Source organism: Ptychodera flava (genome assembly GCF_041260155.1).
Source record: "Ptychodera flava strain L36383 chromosome 3 unlocalized genomic scaffold, AS_Pfla_20210202 Scaffold_27__1_contigs__length_13241970_pilon, whole genome shotgun sequence".
NCBI classification, from domain to species: Eukaryota; Metazoa; Hemichordata; class Enteropneusta; family Ptychoderidae; genus Ptychodera; species Ptychodera flava.
The window spans coordinates 1781338-1800941 of NW_027248281.1; the positions used below are offsets into that span (position 1 = coordinate 1781338).

Genomic DNA, 19604 nt, shown 5'->3' on the forward strand with positions numbered 1-19604 from the left:
CCATTCACTCGGTCCAAGTTATCTTTCTAGCATGGTTAATTTGTACATTCCAACCCGAAATCTAAGGTCCGCTGACCAATTTAAACTGTGTCAAAGCAGGTAGTGCACAAAGAAATATGGGGACCGTGCCTTCAGTATTGCCGCCCCCTTTTTATGGAACAATCTTCCGATTGAGGTTTGTCACTCCCCAAGCCTGCCAAGTTTTAAATCAAGTCTTAAAACTCTCTTTTTAATTCAAAAAAATCTGCTTTTAACTGAACTCATCCATTATATTGATGTTTTTTTTCTGGTTTTGTTTTGTTTTGTTTTTAATTCTTGTAACCTTCTGTAAAATTGATTGTATTTTACACAGCGTCTCTGATCACACTATTTGTGTGTTTTATTATTATAATTATTACTTGTTTCCAGTAATTAGTCTATTTTAGTGAGGAAACGAAACATGTATTTTGTAGCAGGGGCAGTTTTCATAGAATTGGTGAACACTTTATAAGCTAATGACAGTTTGTGATAGAATGGGTGAACACTTTTTAACCCTTTGAGGGCCAAAGTCAATTTTTGTCACCTATATCAAAATGTACGCCAGTCAATTTTTTTCTAATTTTTGCTAAATTTTGATAAAATCTGAAGCCAATAAAATGTGATGGTCATTTGGTCCAAAATTGTCAAAAAAATACTGAAAAATTCACAAAATTGGTAAAATGTTGCACACTATAATTTTGGTTGGAAAAATTACAGCGCTGAATGGGTTAAGTTAATGACAGTTTGTGATAGAATGGGTGAACACTTTTTAAGCTAATAACAGTTTGTGATAGAATTGGTGAACACTTTTTAAGCTAATAACAGTTTGTGATAGAATTGGTGAACACTTTAAGCTAATGACAGTTTGTGATAGAATTGGTGAACACTTTAAGCTAATGACAGTTTGTGATAGAATTGGTGAACACTGTTTAAGTTAATGACAGTTTGTGATAGAATGGGTGAACACTGTTTAAGTTAATGACAGTTTTCATAGAATTGGTGAACACTTTATAAGCTAATGACAGTTTGTGATAGAATGGGTGAACACTTTTTAAGCTAATAACAGTTTGTGATAGAATGGGTGAACACTGTTTAAGTTAATGATAGAATGGGTGAACACTTTTTAAGCTAATAACAGTTTGTGATAGAATTGGTGAACACTTTTTAAGCTAATAACAGTTTGTGATAGAATTGATGAACACTTTTTAAGCTAATAACAGTTTGTGATATTAAACTTTGAGCGCCAAAGTCAATTTTTGTTGCTTTTACAAAATATACCCCGCTCAATTTTTTTTCAGATTTTTTACATAATTTGATAAAGAAAGTTAGCCAATGAAATGTGATATCCATGTGGTCCAAAATTATCAAAAGTATTACAGAAGAAGTTAAAAAAAATTGGTAAAATGTTGCACTAAAATTTTGGCGGGAAAAAATTACAGCACTCAAAGGGTTAAGGATGGGATAATTGTTTCAGTATCTGTGGCTGTAACATCCATGCATTTCATTTAGACAGAAGTTTTGACTTCACAAACAGATGAATCCAGTATCTGTACTGAAATCTAGAGATGATGTCACATTCCAAACTTTCATTTTTTTTCAGCAACAACAAGATGATGTTTGGTGTATTTCTACCAATGAAGAATAAAGCTAGTATCTTTGTTGTAGACACTGTCAGAACCAATCAGATGCCAAACCTGACTGCAATGTATCAAGCAGAAAGAAACGCTAAGTCAGTTGAATATTTACCTTTCATTTTTAATCCCTTATATAATCTTTTTTTATTATTTGCAGAGCTAGCTCTATTAATAACTTTGACTTGCCATTGGCGTGTAACAGTGATATGACTTGGCAGTGTATTACATAAGATGATGATTGAGTGAAATGCGACTACTCATTTCTGCTGAGGGTTTTAGAGAAAGGGAAATAGACAGCACTTCAATATCTAGCCCTCAATACCCTCCTAACCCTTGTAGCATGCTGATGGAACTCACCACTCACCCTCCTCTTACATGTTGTGGCATACTGGAGGAAATCACCCCTCATTGTAACTCTTGTGGCATGCTATGGGACTCACTCTTCATCTCCTTACTCTAGTGGTTCACCCCTCAAACCCCTCCTTAAAACTTGTAGCATGCTGCGAGAAGTCGCCTTGCACCTGCCAACTCTTGTGCCCTACTTAGGGGGGTGGGGAGGCTCATCCCCTGTCTCCTTACTCTTTTGGTATACTGAGGGAACTCACCTCACTCCCTCCAATTTCACATTGCATGCTGAGAGTAAATCACCCCTCATATTAACAAACAATCAGATGATACTATGAGAACTGGCCCCTTGCCCTCCTAGCACTTATGGCATACTAGGGAACTCACCCCTAACCCTCCTGGTAATTCTGTGTCACCATACTTGGGGGACTCACCCCTAACCCTCCTGGTAATTCTGTGTCACCATACTTGGGGACTCACCCCTAACCCTCCTGGTAACTCTGTGTCACCATACTTGGGGGACTCACCCCTAACCCGCCTGGTAATTCTTTGTCACCATACTTGGGAACTCACCCTAACCCTCCTGGTAATTCTGTGTCACCATACTTGGGGACTCACCCCTAACCCTCCTGGTAATTCTGTATCATACTTGGGGGACTCACCCCTAACCCTCCTGGTAATTCTGTGTCACCATACTTGGGGGACTCACCCCTAACCCTCCTGGTAACTCTGTGTCACCATACTTGGGGGACTCACCCCTAACCCTCCTGGTAACTCTGTGTCACCATACTTGGGAACTCACCCCTAACCCTCCTGGTAATTCTGTGTCACCATACTTGGGGACTCACCCTAACCCTCCTGGTAACTCTGTGTCACCATACTTGGGGGACTCACCCTAACCCTCCTGGTAATTTTGTGTCACCATACTTGGGAGACTCATCCCTAACCCTCCTGGTAATTCTGTATCACCATACTTGGGGACACCCCTAACCCTCCTGGTAATACTGTGTCACCATACTTGGGGGACTCATCCCTAACCCTCCTGGTAATTCTGTGTCACCATACTTGGGGGACACCCCTAACCCTCCTGGTAATTCTGTGTCACCATACTTGGGGGACTCATCCCTAACCCTCGTGGTAATTCTGTGTCACCATACTTGGGGACTCATCCCTAACCCTCCTGGTAATTCTGTGTCACCATACTTGGGGGACACCCTAACCCTCCTGGTAATACTGTGTCACCATACTTGGGGGACTCATCCCTAACCCTCCTGGTAATTCTGTGTCACCATACTTGGGAACTCACCCCTAACCCTCCTGGTAATTCTGTGTCACCATACTTGGGGGACTCACCCCTAACCCTCCTGGTAATTCTGTGTCACCATACTTGGGGGACACCCCTAACCCTCCTGGTAATTCTGTGTCACCATACTTGGGGGACTCATCCCTAACCCTCGTGGTAATTCTGTGTCACCATACTTGGGGGACTCACCCCTAACCCTCCTGGGAACTCACCCCTTACCCTCCTGGTAATTCTGTGTCACCATACTTGGGGGACTCACCCCTAACCCTCCTGGTAACTCTGTGTCACCATACTTGGGAACTCACCCCTAACCCTCCTGGTAATTCTGTGTCACCATACTTGGGGGACTCATCCCTAACCCTCGTGGTAATTCTGTGTCACCATACTTGGGGGACTCACCCCTAACCCTCCTGGGAACTCACCCCTTACCCTCCTGATAATTCTGTGTCACCATACTTGGGGGACTCACCCCTAACCCTCCTGGTAATTCTGTGTCACCATACTTAGGGGACTCACCCCTAACCCTCCTGGTAATCTGTGTCACCATACTTGGAACTCACCCCTAACCCTCCAGGTAATTCTGTGTCACCATACTTGGTGTCACCAATTCTGTGTCACCATACTTGGGAACTCACCCCTAACCCTCCTGGTTATTCTGTGTCACCATACTTGGGGGACTCACCCCTAACCCTCCTGGTAGTTCTCTGTCACCATACTTGGGGACTCACCCCTAACCCTCCTGGTAACTCTGTGTCACCATACTTGGGAACTCACCCCTAACCCTCCTGGTAATTCTGTGTCACCATACTTGGGAACTCACCCCTACCCTCCAGGTAATTCTGTGTCACCATACTTGGGGGACTCACCCCTAACCCTCCTGGTAATTCTGTGTCACCATACTTGGGGGACTCACCCCTAACCCTCCTGGTAACTCTGTGTCACATACTTGGGAACTCACCCCTAACCCTCCAGGTAATTCTGGTGTCACCATACTTGGGAACTCCCCCTAACCCTCCAGGTAATCTGTGTCACCATACTTGGGAACTCACCCCTAACCCTCCTGGTAATTCTGTGTCACCATACTTGGGGGACTCACCCCTAACCCTCCTGGTAACTCTGTGTCACCATACTTGGGAACTCACCCCTAACCCTCCAGGTAATTCAGTGTCACCATACTTGGGAACTCACCCCTGACCCTCCTGGTAATTCTGTATCACCATACTTGGGAACTCACCCCTAACCCTCCTGGTAACTGTGTCACCATACTTGGGGGACTCACCCCTAACCCTTTTGGTAATTCTGTGTCACCATACTTGGGAACTCACCCCTAACCCTCCTGGTAATTCTGTGTCACCATACTTGGGGGAACTCACCCCTAACCCTCCTGGTAATTCTGTGTCACCATACTTGGGAACTCACCCCTAACCCTCCTGGTAATTCTGTGTCACCATACTTGGGGACTCACCCCTAACCCTCCTGGTAATTCTGTGTCACCATACTTGGGGACTCACCCAAACCCCCCTGGTAATTCTGTGTCACCATACTTCGGGAACTCACCCCCAACCCTCCTGGTAATTCTGTGTCACCATACTTGGGGGACTCACCCCTAACCCTCCTGGTAATTCTGTGTCACCATACTTGGGAACTCACCCCTAACCCTCCTGGTAATTCTGTGTCACCATACTTGGGAACTCACCCCTAACCCTCCTGGTAATTCTGTGTCACCATACTTGGGAACTCACCCTAACCCTCCTGGTAACTCTGTGTCACCATACTTGGGAACTCTACCCAACCCTCCTGGTAATTCTGTGTCACCATACTTTGGAACTCACCAGTAACCCTCCTGGTAACTCTGTGTCACCATACTTGGGGAACTCACCCCTAACCCTCCTGGTAATTCTGTGTCACCATACTTGGGAACTCACCCCTAACCCTCTGGTAACTCTGTGTCACCATACTTGGGAACTCTACCCCAACCCTCCTGGTAATTCTGTGTCACCATACTTGGGAACTCACCCCTAACCCTCCTGGTAACTCTGTGTCACCATACTTGGGAACTCACCCCTAACCCTCCTGGTAATTCTGTGTCACCATACTTGGGAACTCACCCCTAACCCTCCTGGTAACTCTGTGTCACCATACTTGGGAACTCACCCCCAACCCTCCTGGTAATTCTGTGTCACCATACTTGGGGACTCACCCCTAACCCTCCTGGTAACTCTGTGTCACCATACTTGGGAACTCACCCCTAACCCTCCTGGTAACTCTGTGTCACCATACTTGGGGGACTCATCTCCTTACTCATGTGGCATACTAAGGGAACCCAGCCCTTACCAACATCCTAACTTTTGTGTCATAGTGGATGGACTCACCTGTAACCTTTCACACTTCTGTTGCATGTCGAGGGAACTCACTTCTCACCCACGTAACTCTTGTGTTATACTGTAGGAACTCATTGCTCTTCCTTTTCTATACTTTGTAGCATACTGACGGGAGTAACCCCCACCCTAACTCTTGTGGCATTCTGGGGGATTTCACCTCTCACCCTCTTAACTCTTGTGGCATATTGGGTGGGGGGTGAGGGAACTCTGATAGAGCAACTTTAAGACTTTGGTGACATTTACCAGATGACCTCCTTTAAATGAGAATACAAAACTTTCAAATTCTCTTGAAGATGTTTGTGTGAACGTTGTACCTCATAAAAATCATTGTTATAAATGTTTACTATTTGAAGGTTGACCAGAGCTGATGGTGATCCAACACTCCTACCTCCAGCTGATCATACTTTTGAAGTCAAAGTTGAAACTGAAATCAAAAATGTGAGTACCGTGGTAGTTTTTCATGCCAGACCTTGAACGTATGTTTGCACTTCATTTGCACCATGAACTGTAAAGTCATGAGGTATGAACAATCACAGGTTTCAAGGTTTGACTAGAACTAAGGGGCTGGAGATAATTAAAACATGTGCATGGCATACACAATTTCTGTGTTTTTTTAGGGGGAAGGAGTTTGGCTGTATTTCGATTACCTTGCACAAAAATCACACTATGTGTTTTGATATCAGAAAATTCCGTTACATGTTTTTATGTATCACAAAATGTCGAGCTGTATTGTTTGGCGTGATTTCATAGCAACATAGTGACTGATTATTATTTTATGTTGGATTTTTGTACTTCCAAACATTTGTTGAGGGGAGGGGGTTTAGGCCAATCACTCTTAGTTGCATTTACCACGTGCATGTTTTAATTATCAACGGCCCATCTGCTCGGAAATGTGATGACGGCAGAGTAGGGCTGTCTTTCCTGTGCTAATGATGTACATTTGGCCACTGATACTGATGACTAGCCAGCTGTTACAAGTATCATCGCTGTAAATGTTCACCATATGCGTGTTCCACAAATCAACTCCAAGGAAAACACCAGTAGAAATTAAAGGCGATCATATAAAGTGAGACCATTTATCACTGCTTCATCAGCAGTTGACCTGGGTCAAAAGGTCAAGCTGAAAGTAAAATGTAGTGTAAAATGTAGAGAATGTCAACAATCTAGTGATATCTTCCACTGTTATGCAAAAGCAGTCTGACAGTCACTTATTATAAATGATCAAAACAAAATGTTTCATTCTAGAACACAGTTGACTGACCGCGAACTGTCAGCAAATCTACAGAAATGCTATCATGAATCTAGGTTTTCTCCCATGATGATATCTTCATTCCAAAATGTTGACATCAACTCAGTAATGTTTGCTACTGACAGGGTAAATTTAGGAATAAAATAACAATTACTCAAAATATTGCTTGTACTAGGATGTGATATACAGACTAACAATAATGTTGTTGACTTACAGGTGTATAAAGCCATCAACAAATTACTTATTACATACAAAGATGAGAAGAGAGGACCAACCTATGTTGCTGTACAATCAGTGTTTGGTGAGTGTTGTGAACAACTTTGTTGGAAATGATTGGGTATGAGGGTTTGTAGGTGATAGTGTTAATGTATATAGACACATGGAAAGTTATGGAATTTCAAATATTCTTGAAAAGTCTTGACAAAAATGTTACACTCTTGGAATGTCCTGGAAAATGGACCTCATATTAAACTGCCAAATACATGTACATGTAAAAAATGGAGTTGCTGTATAACCATAAGAGATTATGATTGTATCGAAAGATGTGTACTTGTTTCTATTATTGCAATATGAATGGGCAGACGTGAATATCTGGTAACATTCTCATTGAAAACAAAAATCTTCAAATTGACAGTATGTCATGTGTGCAGAGGTTTGATTTAATTGTAATTTTCATATGTCTTTGGCAAGAAGGGCTTTGAAACTGTGAATATTCAATAACCTTGTTAATATTGTTACAGAATCACATTTGTTGTGTACATGTAAAAGACATACACTGCATGATACAAATACACTACCTGTGTATTTTGTTTTTTACAAGTGTATTTTTATTGCTATATCAAAAGAACGGCGCAAAGAAAAATCTGGAGTGAGAGTGGGCGATCCGCGAACTTTTTCCTGTATAGTCGGAACAAATTATGACTTCCTGACAGATATCATGTTTTTAACAAATGTTAGTCAGTGTCAGCAACAGACCGATGAATGTCTTTGTTTTGTTGGATTTTTCAGATAATCAGGAATTGGTCAGCAACATTTCATCACTAGATGACTTCCCATTGGTGAGAGTTCATGTCAGTGATAGCCAATCACTGTACAGCGTCTTGGATTGGCAAAGACAAGGTTCTAAGAGACTTCTACAACATTACTTGAATGTTGATTACCTTTTAGCCGTAAGTATACACTCAAATAATCTACTTTATCCTTATAGTGTACAGTTCACAATTTCTTCCATTTGGCTGTGTGACCAATGTTCACACCATTTTTACCTCACATTTAGTATATGTATATATACCAAGGAGAGGTTATGTTATGAGGTGAAACAGTCTCATTTGCATTCTGTATGTATGTATGTATGTATGTATTGATGTATTTATGTATGTATGTATGTATGTATGTATGTATGTATGCATGTATGTATCTATGTCAGTCCAGATCAAAGACTCCTAAACCGAATCTACCACAAGCTTTCCCAGCTGTTTAACAATGGAGTGGAGTGATAGCTCTGACTATACTTCTATAACCATATATTCCTAAAGCTTGTGGTAGATTCGGTGGTTAGTGGTAAACAGCAACACAAAATCTGACAGTGGACTGTTTATTATAAGTGATTCATCTTTTACTCAAGGATACTCAGTATAAACAATAGTTATGTTAATACGCACAGCCTGATTTGAAAGTGGGTGAGTGGACAATGCCATACCCATGGGAAGATGGTCCCTTCCACATCACGTGTTGCAAGCTCCAAGCCTGGAGCTTTTTCCCATGATTCAAATTACAGAGAGTGGATGAAGCCCTAAATGCAACTTCCTGTACTATTTTTATCATTTTTTGTAAAAAATCGCACAAGTTATAAATGACGAAAATAGCTTTTCTTGGGTAAGTGACCACAAAGCTAGCACATATGTAAAAATCATCCTTGGTGAACTTCTCCTTTAACAAACTCAGAAAACACACACAAAGACGGTTCATGGCTTACTATCTTTCACAGAACTATTTAGACCAGTGTCGATACTTACACATTCCCATCGGTAACTTACCAGCTGATCTTGGATTGTTTGGTGTTGATTTATTCTTTGCAAGACATCTTCTCAAACATGGACATTTACAATGGACATCTCCCACAGACAGACCTGATCTGGGTGGTAAAGAAGCTGATGATAACAGGTAACTACGGAAAAATATATCAATTCTCTCAGTTGGCACTGTTATGACATAAATAGTTGTGTCATGTGCTTGCTAGTTGTTCTGTGCTGTCATGTAATGTTATGCCCCTACCATCGCTTTTCATCTCAGCCATTTCAATGTGATGCTTAAATTCCTAGCTTATTGTGCTTCTTTGCTTTTCATCATTGGCAGCATTTATAGATTTTTATTGACTTCATAGCCAGAAACTAAATCCCATTTAAAACGTGAAAGAAAAAAAAGACATAATACAGAATAAGAGTACTGTACAGTGGAATCAGTATCTTCTGGTGTGCCCAAGTTAGAATGGGACTCAAAATGACAAATTCACTGTTCAAGCCATGGTAGTACTGGACCCTAGACTGACAGATTGCTCTTCCTTTATATTCAAATAATATTAATGATTGTATAAATCATTCAATTTTGTACCATTGATGGAGCATACATGAACGTCTTGTTTCTTGTGCATTTTATATATTGTTTTAACCCTGCAACATGCTTACCCTGCAACATTCTTATGCTGATAATTGGATTTTTACCAAGTCTGATTGTATTTTGTATCGGTTGATTTTGACAGACTTGTCATGGAATTTGAGGAAACCTCTGTTCAAGTGAATAATGCTGGCTTTTATCCGTCTGTGTGTGTGGAACTAGACGTTGCCAGCTTAGCTATCACCACAATACTTCAAGTAAGTACAGATACATATTTATACAACAATATCTTTCTGTTAAAATGCTATTGTCATTGTGGTAACAGTGCTGTTTACACATCATGATACTCAAAGTTTTGTCTTGACCTGAACAACTATACAGAGACATAGTGAATAGGTTGTTCCTCAACACAGACTTTGAATTTTTCCAAATGCTATCTCATCCCTTTTTAGTCCCCGCAGAGGCAGTCCGGCAGGGACTTATAGATTTAGTCCAGTCCATCCGTCCATCCATCAGCAGCCGTTTCTCTGTCACTCCTGAGCCAATTTTCTTCAAACTGTGTGCAAAGATAAAGTACTGTGCCATACATATGAACGAAAATTTGTTTTGTGATACAATCCAATATGGCTGCCAAACGCCATTTTGTTACAAATTTTTCATGTTTTTGAACCATAACTCATCTATCCCTGAACCGATTTCATTCAATGTTGGTACACATATAAAGTACTATGGCGTATATATGCACATTAATTTATTTCGTGATACGATCCAATATGGCTGCCTTGCAATTTTTTCATGTTTTTGAACCATAACTCAACTATCTCTGAACAGATTTCATTCAAATTTGGCAAACATTGTATTGTAGTGTGCATGTGCATGTCAATTAATGGTGCGAGCCGGGACTGTGTCATCAGCGATGACTTGTTATCATTCTGCTACTGCTTTATTTATTTATTCTTTAATTCGAGAACGTACTCATAAAACCAGAGGAAAACACAAAAAACTTACTCTACAAGAAAATAAAATAAAACTAGACATACTCTTCACTTGGAACAAAAGTACATAAAGTTTAAAAACATTCTGAAAAAATCTTGCGCCAAAAGATGCTGTGTCGAATTATATCAAAAGATAAAGCTGCTGCGATGAGATGATTTTCGCTTTCCATCAAACGAACGTAAAAATTAGAACGAGCCATCCGTTGTTTACTTTGAAATGTCATGATGCAATGACTGACAAAAGTTTCTGAAATACTCAGTCGGTGTCTAATACCCAACAATATTCTAAAAGCGTTATTATATGCAACTTTGACATCATTGATACATTTCTCAGTGTAAATACTCCAAAGATGGGAACAATACAGAGCAGAACAGTATGCCTGAAAAAGACATATTTTAACTGAAGAAGAACATTTATAGAAAGTCCTAATCAAAGAGTTGGCACTTGCATAGAAACTCCTCATCTGTCGCTTAATATCATCAACATCATTTCCTAAACTATTTAACATAACCCCAAGGTACAAATGTTTCTTTACAAAAGTAAGTACTGAGCCATTTAAATACACATGAGGAATTCGACTTATTCCGCATTGCTTTGGCATTACAAATATACACTTTGACTTATTTGCATTGAAGACAATATCATGTGAAGATGCATAATAACTACAAGTTTTTAAAAGTCTATTCAGACCTTTAACAGAGGGACATATAAGGACTATATCATCAGCGTACATCAAATGGTTGAGACAATGTCCCGCAATGTGACAACCTATTTTAGTTTTACATAGCAAGTTGCTTAAGGATGATAAATACCTTTTAGACACTTTCAGATTTTTATTTTTTCTCAATTGAACATGTCCCAAACCCCAATAAAGTATACATTTTCTGAAAGCCCTGATATAGAGCTATCCGACCAAGAACAGTGCACGGTCATTATTTGCATAAGAGTCACGTGACAAGCGTTTTGCTGAACCTTCCAAAAACCGGTTTTCCCGGCCTTATGCGAACACGCTGCAAGATTTCCGGTTGGAATTTCTTCATTGACAAGCCTTGACAATATCCTTCAAAACCGTGTCTGCGATTTTTTCTCGGAGGCTCCATTCAAATTCTATGGCGTGATAATTAAAATTCCTTGAAAAGCACCTTCGTCCAACACCTTTAAGAGCGCATTAAAAAATAACAAAGGCATATAAAGGAAATCCCAGACACGGATTTTCAGTTCATTATGTTTCCAATGGACGGTGTGAATTTCAAGCAGCTAGTGTTTGTGAGCGCGAATTGACGAGGTGCCAAAGAAGGGTACTTCATTCACACATTGAATTCGAGAAAAACGCAAAAAACATGTTTTGATACTTCTACGCTACGGCATTTGATAATTAGACGTGCACGAGCCTCAACACGGAAATACTTTGTTACCAAGTGATGATGTCGGCCGGGAATGACAGTTGTTCAGAGAAAAAGTCCAGGAAAATAAAATAAATCGCGGAAAACTACCAATTTTTGGAGCCTTGCGCGTCGACACATCGCCACAGCGAATGGCTTCAGTGGGAAAAACAATGACGTCAGCAGCATTACTGATAGCGGGCGTGTCCTAAATTCATATGCAGATAAGCTTGTTTGCGTTCCCAGATCACACTCCCCTCACACGCTATATAGACATTGCACAACCGTAAACTTGATAGCGTACTATCGCACTAATTGCAGAGTTAATTCTAGGACGCGCCATTGCGCAATAAATCTCGAATGGCCCTCATTTCTACGTTTGACGCGCCAGTAAGGGGCGACGTCAAAAGATCGATGTTTGAAAAAAAACTTAATTGCTTAAGTTTGGGGGTGGGGGGTTTTTGGCCAAATTAATTTCTGTGCAGTCAAAAACGATTTAACGTCTTTTTGGCAAATTTTATGATTTCAAGGCTGTTTTTTGTGTGCTAAACCGATCCAGTCACCTGTATTTTTGTTACTTTATAATGGTTTTCAATTTTTGTTTAATTCAATGGTACATTGGTACGTCGTTTGAAAGAATGGTACAGGGTGTGAGTCCGCAATGTTTTTCAATTTTAGGTCAGTTAAGTTAGAAGGGGGGGTGGGGGGTCTGAGGCAAAACTTAAGCAATTAAGTTAGATTTATTATATTGAACTTTTGATGTTGCCCCTAAGGGCGCAACATTATATGAATGGGTCGATCACGCAGAGTTCACGTAGTTCATACATTCGCGTAGCTCCCCGAAGGTCATTACCTCAGTCATAGTGTGACATGTAAAACGATTCAGTTACCTATCAACCTTTGCAATTAAATACCCACTACAGCATATATGGTGGTACATAGGAAGCTGGGTAGAAAGGACTGATGTAGGGGCAACGGTGTTTTGGAGCCGTACGCATGTGGCATGGCCGATGAATAAGCATATAAAACAACGGCACTGGCCGCTGCGTAAAGGTGGAAAGCTAGTCGACATTCGGATTTTTAACGCCGGTATAGTTGATGAACCCAGGATGATCGGGCAGTCCCTTAAATTGAAGCGTTTGCAACATCTACCGTCCGTACAAACGAAACGTTGAACACTGCAAGGAAAACGTCCATGATCGTTTTGAAGAGCAACACGTTTTAGGTCGGACACATCTCGTTTTCCAGAGTAGCCAGGTCTTTGCATTGAACAACACCGCTGTGGGGGGGGCGATCTCCAGTATTCTCTTTTCTTGACTTGGTAGACTATTGTATTTTCTGCAGAAAATTCAAGGTTTTTACATGTGTGATGATGATGCCCCCCCCCCAATTTTCTAAAATGGCCCCCTTGGAACAGGAGTTGGGGCCAACAGTGGCCCGTTGTTTTTAAATCCTAGAATGAACACTGTGTAATTGTTTATCTAACATTGCGAAAAAGACGTCAACCACCGTAAAGTGGCGTGTTCAGGCTCCGACCAACCCTTTAAAGCAAAGAGTGATAAAACGTCGCACTGCTGAGAAATCGTCGTTGACACGATGTCTTGACCACACTAAGAAAAATGACTTGCTCTCTGGTGTAGACTATGTCTGGAACTGTACGAATACTTGTTTATTGGACTAGGCTTCGACAAACATTTAATTACGGTTTATTGTTTACAGACGGAAGTAATCCTGGTGTTTGGAGAAGTCACAGCACGTCATTATGTAAATTAGCTAGTGCAACGCAACGTTGTGTCACTCAAGATGGATTATGGAGATAGCAATGCAAATGTGTCCACAATGTTTACAAAAGCTTCCCGGTTTAACCGGGATAGCCACGTGCATTTGTTTTGATTTTTAAAAATCGTGAATTACACGGAAACCATTCCTTATCTTGAACTGGTGACACATCTCAATTCTGGGTCTTACTTCAAGGTGTATTCTCAGAGAATTTTTAAAATTTGACAGAAAAATGAACGATTTGGTATTTATCATCCTTAATTTATCCATGTATATATTAAATAAACGAGGGGATAATACACCTCCTTGTTTAACACCATTATAAACATGAAAAGCTTCAGAAATGACAGAGCCCCATCTGACACGAAATTTTTGGTTTCGGTACCAACATATTAAGATTCTAACAATATACACAGGAACATTCCTGTCAAGTAACTTACGAAACAGAGTCCAATGATTGACTCTGTCAAACGCCTTTGTGGCATCTAAAAAGCACAAGAAAACTGGACTGTTATAACGTTTGTAAAAGTCTATGGTCTCTTTCAGAAGAAAAACACACATGTCTGTAGAATGGTGGGTCTTAAAACCAAATTGATGATCACTAGTATCAAGATATGTTTCACATCTGTGAAGTAACAAAAATTCATAAAGCTTAGAAATTGCAGTAGCAATAGCAATTGGGCGATAATTGCCAGTCAATGTAACATCGCCAGTTTTATCCTTGACAATGGGAATTAAGATTGTATCTAACATGCGAGATGGCAAATAACCATGAATATGAACACTTGTAAATAAATTGACAGTAACAGGTGAAGACGTCTGTCGGCATTTTTTAAATGCTCAGCAGATATACCATCGGGCCCTACTGCTTTTCCACAAGCTAGATTACTGACACACGTAACAATCTCGTCTGTCCTAACAATCATGTCATTGTTAATATCAACTCCTGAGATACCATTCATAACATAGGATTCACTACCTTTGTCGGTGACAGATGACATTAGGCCCGCAAAATGGTCGCGCCACATTTTAGCGATATTATTGTGGCCATAACATCCACCAACAGATGAAGACAGAGGAGCAGATTTCTTATTACTACTTACTCCTCTCCAAAACTGCTTTGTATTTCTATTTGAAAGGTGCTCAGCAAGGGCATCAGCCCGCATTTGCTCATCATTCCTTTTACAAAACCTCAAAAAGTACTTAAATTTAGAACGTGTTTTTTTTCATAAGATCAAATAGTGGCCCTTGACGAGGGCTGCCATTTTCTCTCCACAGAATAAAGGCATCTCGAGCGAGAGAATGGTGTTCTTTTACACAATAATTCCAACCAGGAACAGACTTATGAGAATTACGCTTCACAGATGGAGAAATGCTCTGTGAAGCTGCTAACGCTAATGCATTTACAATGTCATTGTACAATTCATCAATACTGTTCAAGTGTGAAGGAATTTTACAAGAAGGATCACGACAAACAAAAGCCTCTGCATCAAGACTTATGCCGCTTAAAGTATGCTCGGTACAACTATGATAATTACATACAGTGGCGTCATCTAAACATGACCAATCAATTTTATCAAATGTTGGGTCATTTTGCGTAAACTCATATTTTTGAAGTTCCTCAAGATTACATACTATATTTAGAGGGAAGTGATCAGACCCAATGTAATCATAAAAAATATGCACATCCTTAATACATCTATGCGCAGCAGATGTAGATACACAGTGATCAAGCCATGACGTGGAATGATGAGCTTCACTGTAGTATGTGAAGTTCTGAGGATTTTGTGTACCAAGTAAACTAACATCAGAGCACACATAATTATTTTCCTTACAGAAAGTAGACATTTCCTGAAAAAAGTTTGAATCACTATTGAAATCAGCGTTCCAGTCTCCAATTACCATAACACTATTGGTTATAGCATCATCGATGCAAGCACGAATTTTCTGTAAATAAGAGACATACTCATGATAATTGTCGTTATTTTGAGTAGGCATATATACATTGATCAAGGTGAGAACACCGCTAGAATGGCTAATTTCAAGACCAATCAAGCGGCTGTCATTATAACGTTTAACATTTACAGAGCCAATGGACTTTCTCCATAGAACAGCGACACCGCCAAAAGGGCGACCATGTCGGATTCCGCTCTCATCATCCATGGACGTTTCCCCAACCGCATAATAATCTTCACTAATATGTGACAACAAGCTAAGTTCTGACTTAGATAGCCAATGTTCCTGCAGAAAGCAAATGTCAGATCGTTCACAAATATCCCTCACAGATTCAATAGAGGATTTGATTCCTCGACAATTATATGAAGCGATGTTTAATGTCATGAACTTTGTTGTGTATTCCTGGCATGATAGAATTTTCTCACGAGAATACCTGATAGCCAGACATTAGGATTTAAGATTCCTTTGCTATTATCAGATGTTGTAATTAATTTGAAGGAAGAGTAAGTGTCATATTTAGTTTGTAAAGGTACAGATTTTACATCCTTAAAACCGATGTTATGAAGATGAGACGTTATTTCATCCGCTGTAGTCTGGGGTGACAGACGGCTCACGAACAGTTCAACACGAGGTGTATTCTTCACTGCTTTCAGTGTGCAAGTTTCGGTGTTACTTCCAGTGATAAAGGTTTTCGATCTCTTGTTTGATCTTCTTGCCGAACGATGACGATGGTTCACTGAAGTGTAATCATGACAACTGGAAGTCGATGGAAGACGAGTTGGTACATCAAAAGTTACACCTTGGCCAATGCTGATTACTTTAGCAGACGACTTGTCATTGATTGCTGATGATCTCGCATTTTTAGCCACATCACAATACGTAGGTCGGAAAACTTGTTTGACAATAGTTTCATGCTCATCAAAGTCACTGTCAAGACCCTCTCCACTTACGGCAACTTCTTTGTTCGGATGTCGGAAATGCGGTGAGGTATCAGTAATACAAGCACCTGTGCCGCATTTCTGTTCAGAGTTGCATAACAACTCCGGCTCACTGTGCGATTCAGAGTGTGTCACCTGTTTCAGCAATGACTCTTTCATGGAATTCAACTCGACACGTAAAGATACAAGTTCAGCCCGGAGTCCAGTTTCACGATTATCAAGGGTAGTATTCCCTTTCAACTGAGAAACTTCACGTTGTAGAACTCGAATCTCCTTTATTAAAACAGATACATCAATATGGGAAACATCGATAGGTGGTAGTCGTGAGAGATCAGAGGCAACAAAGCATGGCACATCACATTCGTCAAGTTCGTGAAACAAGGCTAGCATATCCTGGACATTGTTACTTCGCTTGTTTTGGCCTTGACGACGAATAAAACGACTTCTGTCAAAATTGCATGAATCGAATAGCAATCTCTTAGCCTGTTCAACATCCTTATCGTCATAGGTGTCAACACAAAGTTTGACAATCATATCAGAGGGCAAGACATCGATCTTGTTCCAAACAAAGCATAACAACTCGTTTACAATTATGGATTTACCTGATTGGCTTTGGGACGCCTCAGGCTTTTTACTCTTGGAAGCAGCACCTTGTTTTTGTCTCCTGTCAGCAGCAATATTTGGAAACCGTTTTTCTTCACAGCTAGGGCACAGGTCGAGGTCACCCTGGCAAACTGACACATTCTCAGGGGTTCCGCAGTCAACACAGCGCATGATGACAATGGCGTTGGCTTTTGTTCATTGCTCTACTGCTGTATTTGAAATATGATACACATGAACTGACCATGATTAATTTGATCTGATTTGACAGTCTCATCAAATCAATGATATGGAGGGAGCAGCAACTAACATAGGATTTGGTGCAGTACCACAGACATCAATAGAAGACATGGTGACCAGTGGTACTGTGAATAGTCAATCTCACTTAGCAAGCTATGATGAAACTGCACTGTGTTCTGGAGCTTTCAGGTCAGTCATTTTATCATTCATATCAAGTTTATCAATTCTACAGTTTAGTAAGACAGATTGCTCCAAGTGTAATTTTATCTACCTAAACCTTCCCTTTCAGAAACTAGTGTCTGATTTGCATGAGATAGTTCTTTATTACAGTTGTCACGGGGAAGTTCACTGCATCTCATGTGTACCTTGTGGTCTGACAATAATTAAGAATGAACCAATCACAGACAACCTTGTGGAAAGCTGCAGCATTCCCCTTCTGTATGGCTGAGAACTGTTGTTTTGATTTCAGTATTGTCTTGTGAAACTACTCAAGGTCTCTTCTGGAAGAAAATCACTTTGTTTCAAAGTGATTTGAAGACAAATGACATATCTCTGACATGATATCCACCTTGCTCACTGACTGTAATCAGTGCTAGGCAGAATGATACAAGTCTTGACAAGACTTCATTTACATTATCTTTGGATCAGTTCAACAACGTTCAACCCCATTATAACAATTTTTCGATCTCAATTTAGGATTATGAAGAGTATGGTACATGGTTGGTTGCATGATGTCACAATGTACAAGAATGTCTTTGCTGATCATCAAATAATGCAATTCTACAGGTAAGTAGATTCGCTTTGTGATCTTCCATCAAATTCATATTTTATGAAAGAGTTGCTGTGATTTATATTGACTAGAAACAAAAGCATACGTTTACTTATATATGTCTGGGTTCTTGATATTTCATCCTGCATAATAAGATAAATACCAGTTTACAGTCTAATTACTGCTTGTTACTGAAAAATGTTAGACATTAGGTTCATCTGTAGTAAAATATGAGGTTATTACGAAAATACCGCGAAGGATGCACAAGGACATTGGCACAGCATATCGTCCGACGCAAAGCATTGGGCGATGCGCGGCGCCAATGTCCGAGTGCATCCTTTGCGGTATTTTTGTAATAACCTTAATATTATACATCTTACATTCGTGACTGGGGCATCAAATTGTCAGAGTAATGACCCTTTTTGTGCAATGTCAACAATTTTTCTTCCGATTTATAGCACAAGTGTGGAACGCTATCTCAGACACGTTTCTGAAAGTTCTGGATAGTGTGTGTGTGCACTACACACGTACATACAGAGTGTGAGAGAGACAAGTTCTGGCACTCGTCCAATGGGTCTCTTGAAACTCTACAACAGTGAACGCGCAGATACACCCACAGGGGATGAGACACCTTGAAACAGTATGTGTTATGGAACGGGCGTTCCGTACGGCTTTTTTAGCGCACACAAAATTCTATTGTTCTCGATGGTAGATCTATAATAATGTAGTATAGTATTCATGACACCAACAGATTTTTTCATTATGATGTTTACAGATGGCTGAGATCACCAAATAGTCTTCTTTATGATCCAGCACTACGTCGTACAATGCATTCCTTTATGCAGAAACTCTTCCTGCAACTCATTGCTGAGTTTAAGAGACTTGGATCCATCATTGTGTATGCTAATTTCAACCGCATCATCATCAACACCAAGAAGAAGCGCATCATGGATGCCATGGCATATGTGGAATACGTCACAAAGAGTATCAAATCCAGGGAATTATTCCATAGCATTGATATCTCTTTCCAGCGGTGTTGGGAATGCCTAATGTGGCATGATCCGGTAATAATAGTAATTCAATATTTATCATTGCCGTTATTAAATACATATGTAAAATCCAATGTATTTTACTCATGACTTCATGCTGTTATGTATTGTTTTTGATAAAAGCTACAAGCAAATTTGTTTTATTTTTTCAAAGATTTGTTTTTTGGCCAAAGTGTGTACTCTAGGAGTCCAATGTTATCACTGTCTGTCGATAGACAAAATTTTGAAGCTCATAACTTAAAACCTTTACCAAATGAGAGACTAGTATCAGTATGTGGAATTACCTAGTTAAGAGTAGAACCTAAAAGATGTGGCTTGAATAATTAAGAAAATTTACATGATTGTGATTTTT

General features: G+C 40.1%; 1 protein-coding gene across 2 annotated transcripts in view; it reads left to right on the forward strand.

Annotated features, from left to right (window-relative positions):
* Positions 1-19604, forward strand: part of LOC139126270 (DNA polymerase epsilon catalytic subunit A-like) — a 106355-nt gene that overhangs the window by 75411 nt on the left and 11340 nt on the right. For both annotated transcript variants that reach the window (XM_070692315.1, XM_070692316.1), the window contains 9 exons: positions 1619-1747; positions 6035-6119; positions 7147-7231; positions 7939-8099; positions 8918-9093; positions 9689-9800; positions 17466-17623; positions 18131-18220; positions 18979-19267. In XM_070692315.1, the coding sequence (XP_070548416.1) occupies positions 1619-1747; positions 6035-6119; positions 7147-7231; positions 7939-8099; positions 8918-9093; positions 9689-9800; positions 17466-17623; positions 18131-18220; positions 18979-19267 (1285 nt within the window). The remainder of the gene's footprint in view (positions 1-1618; positions 1748-6034; positions 6120-7146; positions 7232-7938; positions 8100-8917; positions 9094-9688; positions 9801-17465; positions 17624-18130; positions 18221-18978; positions 19268-19604) is intronic.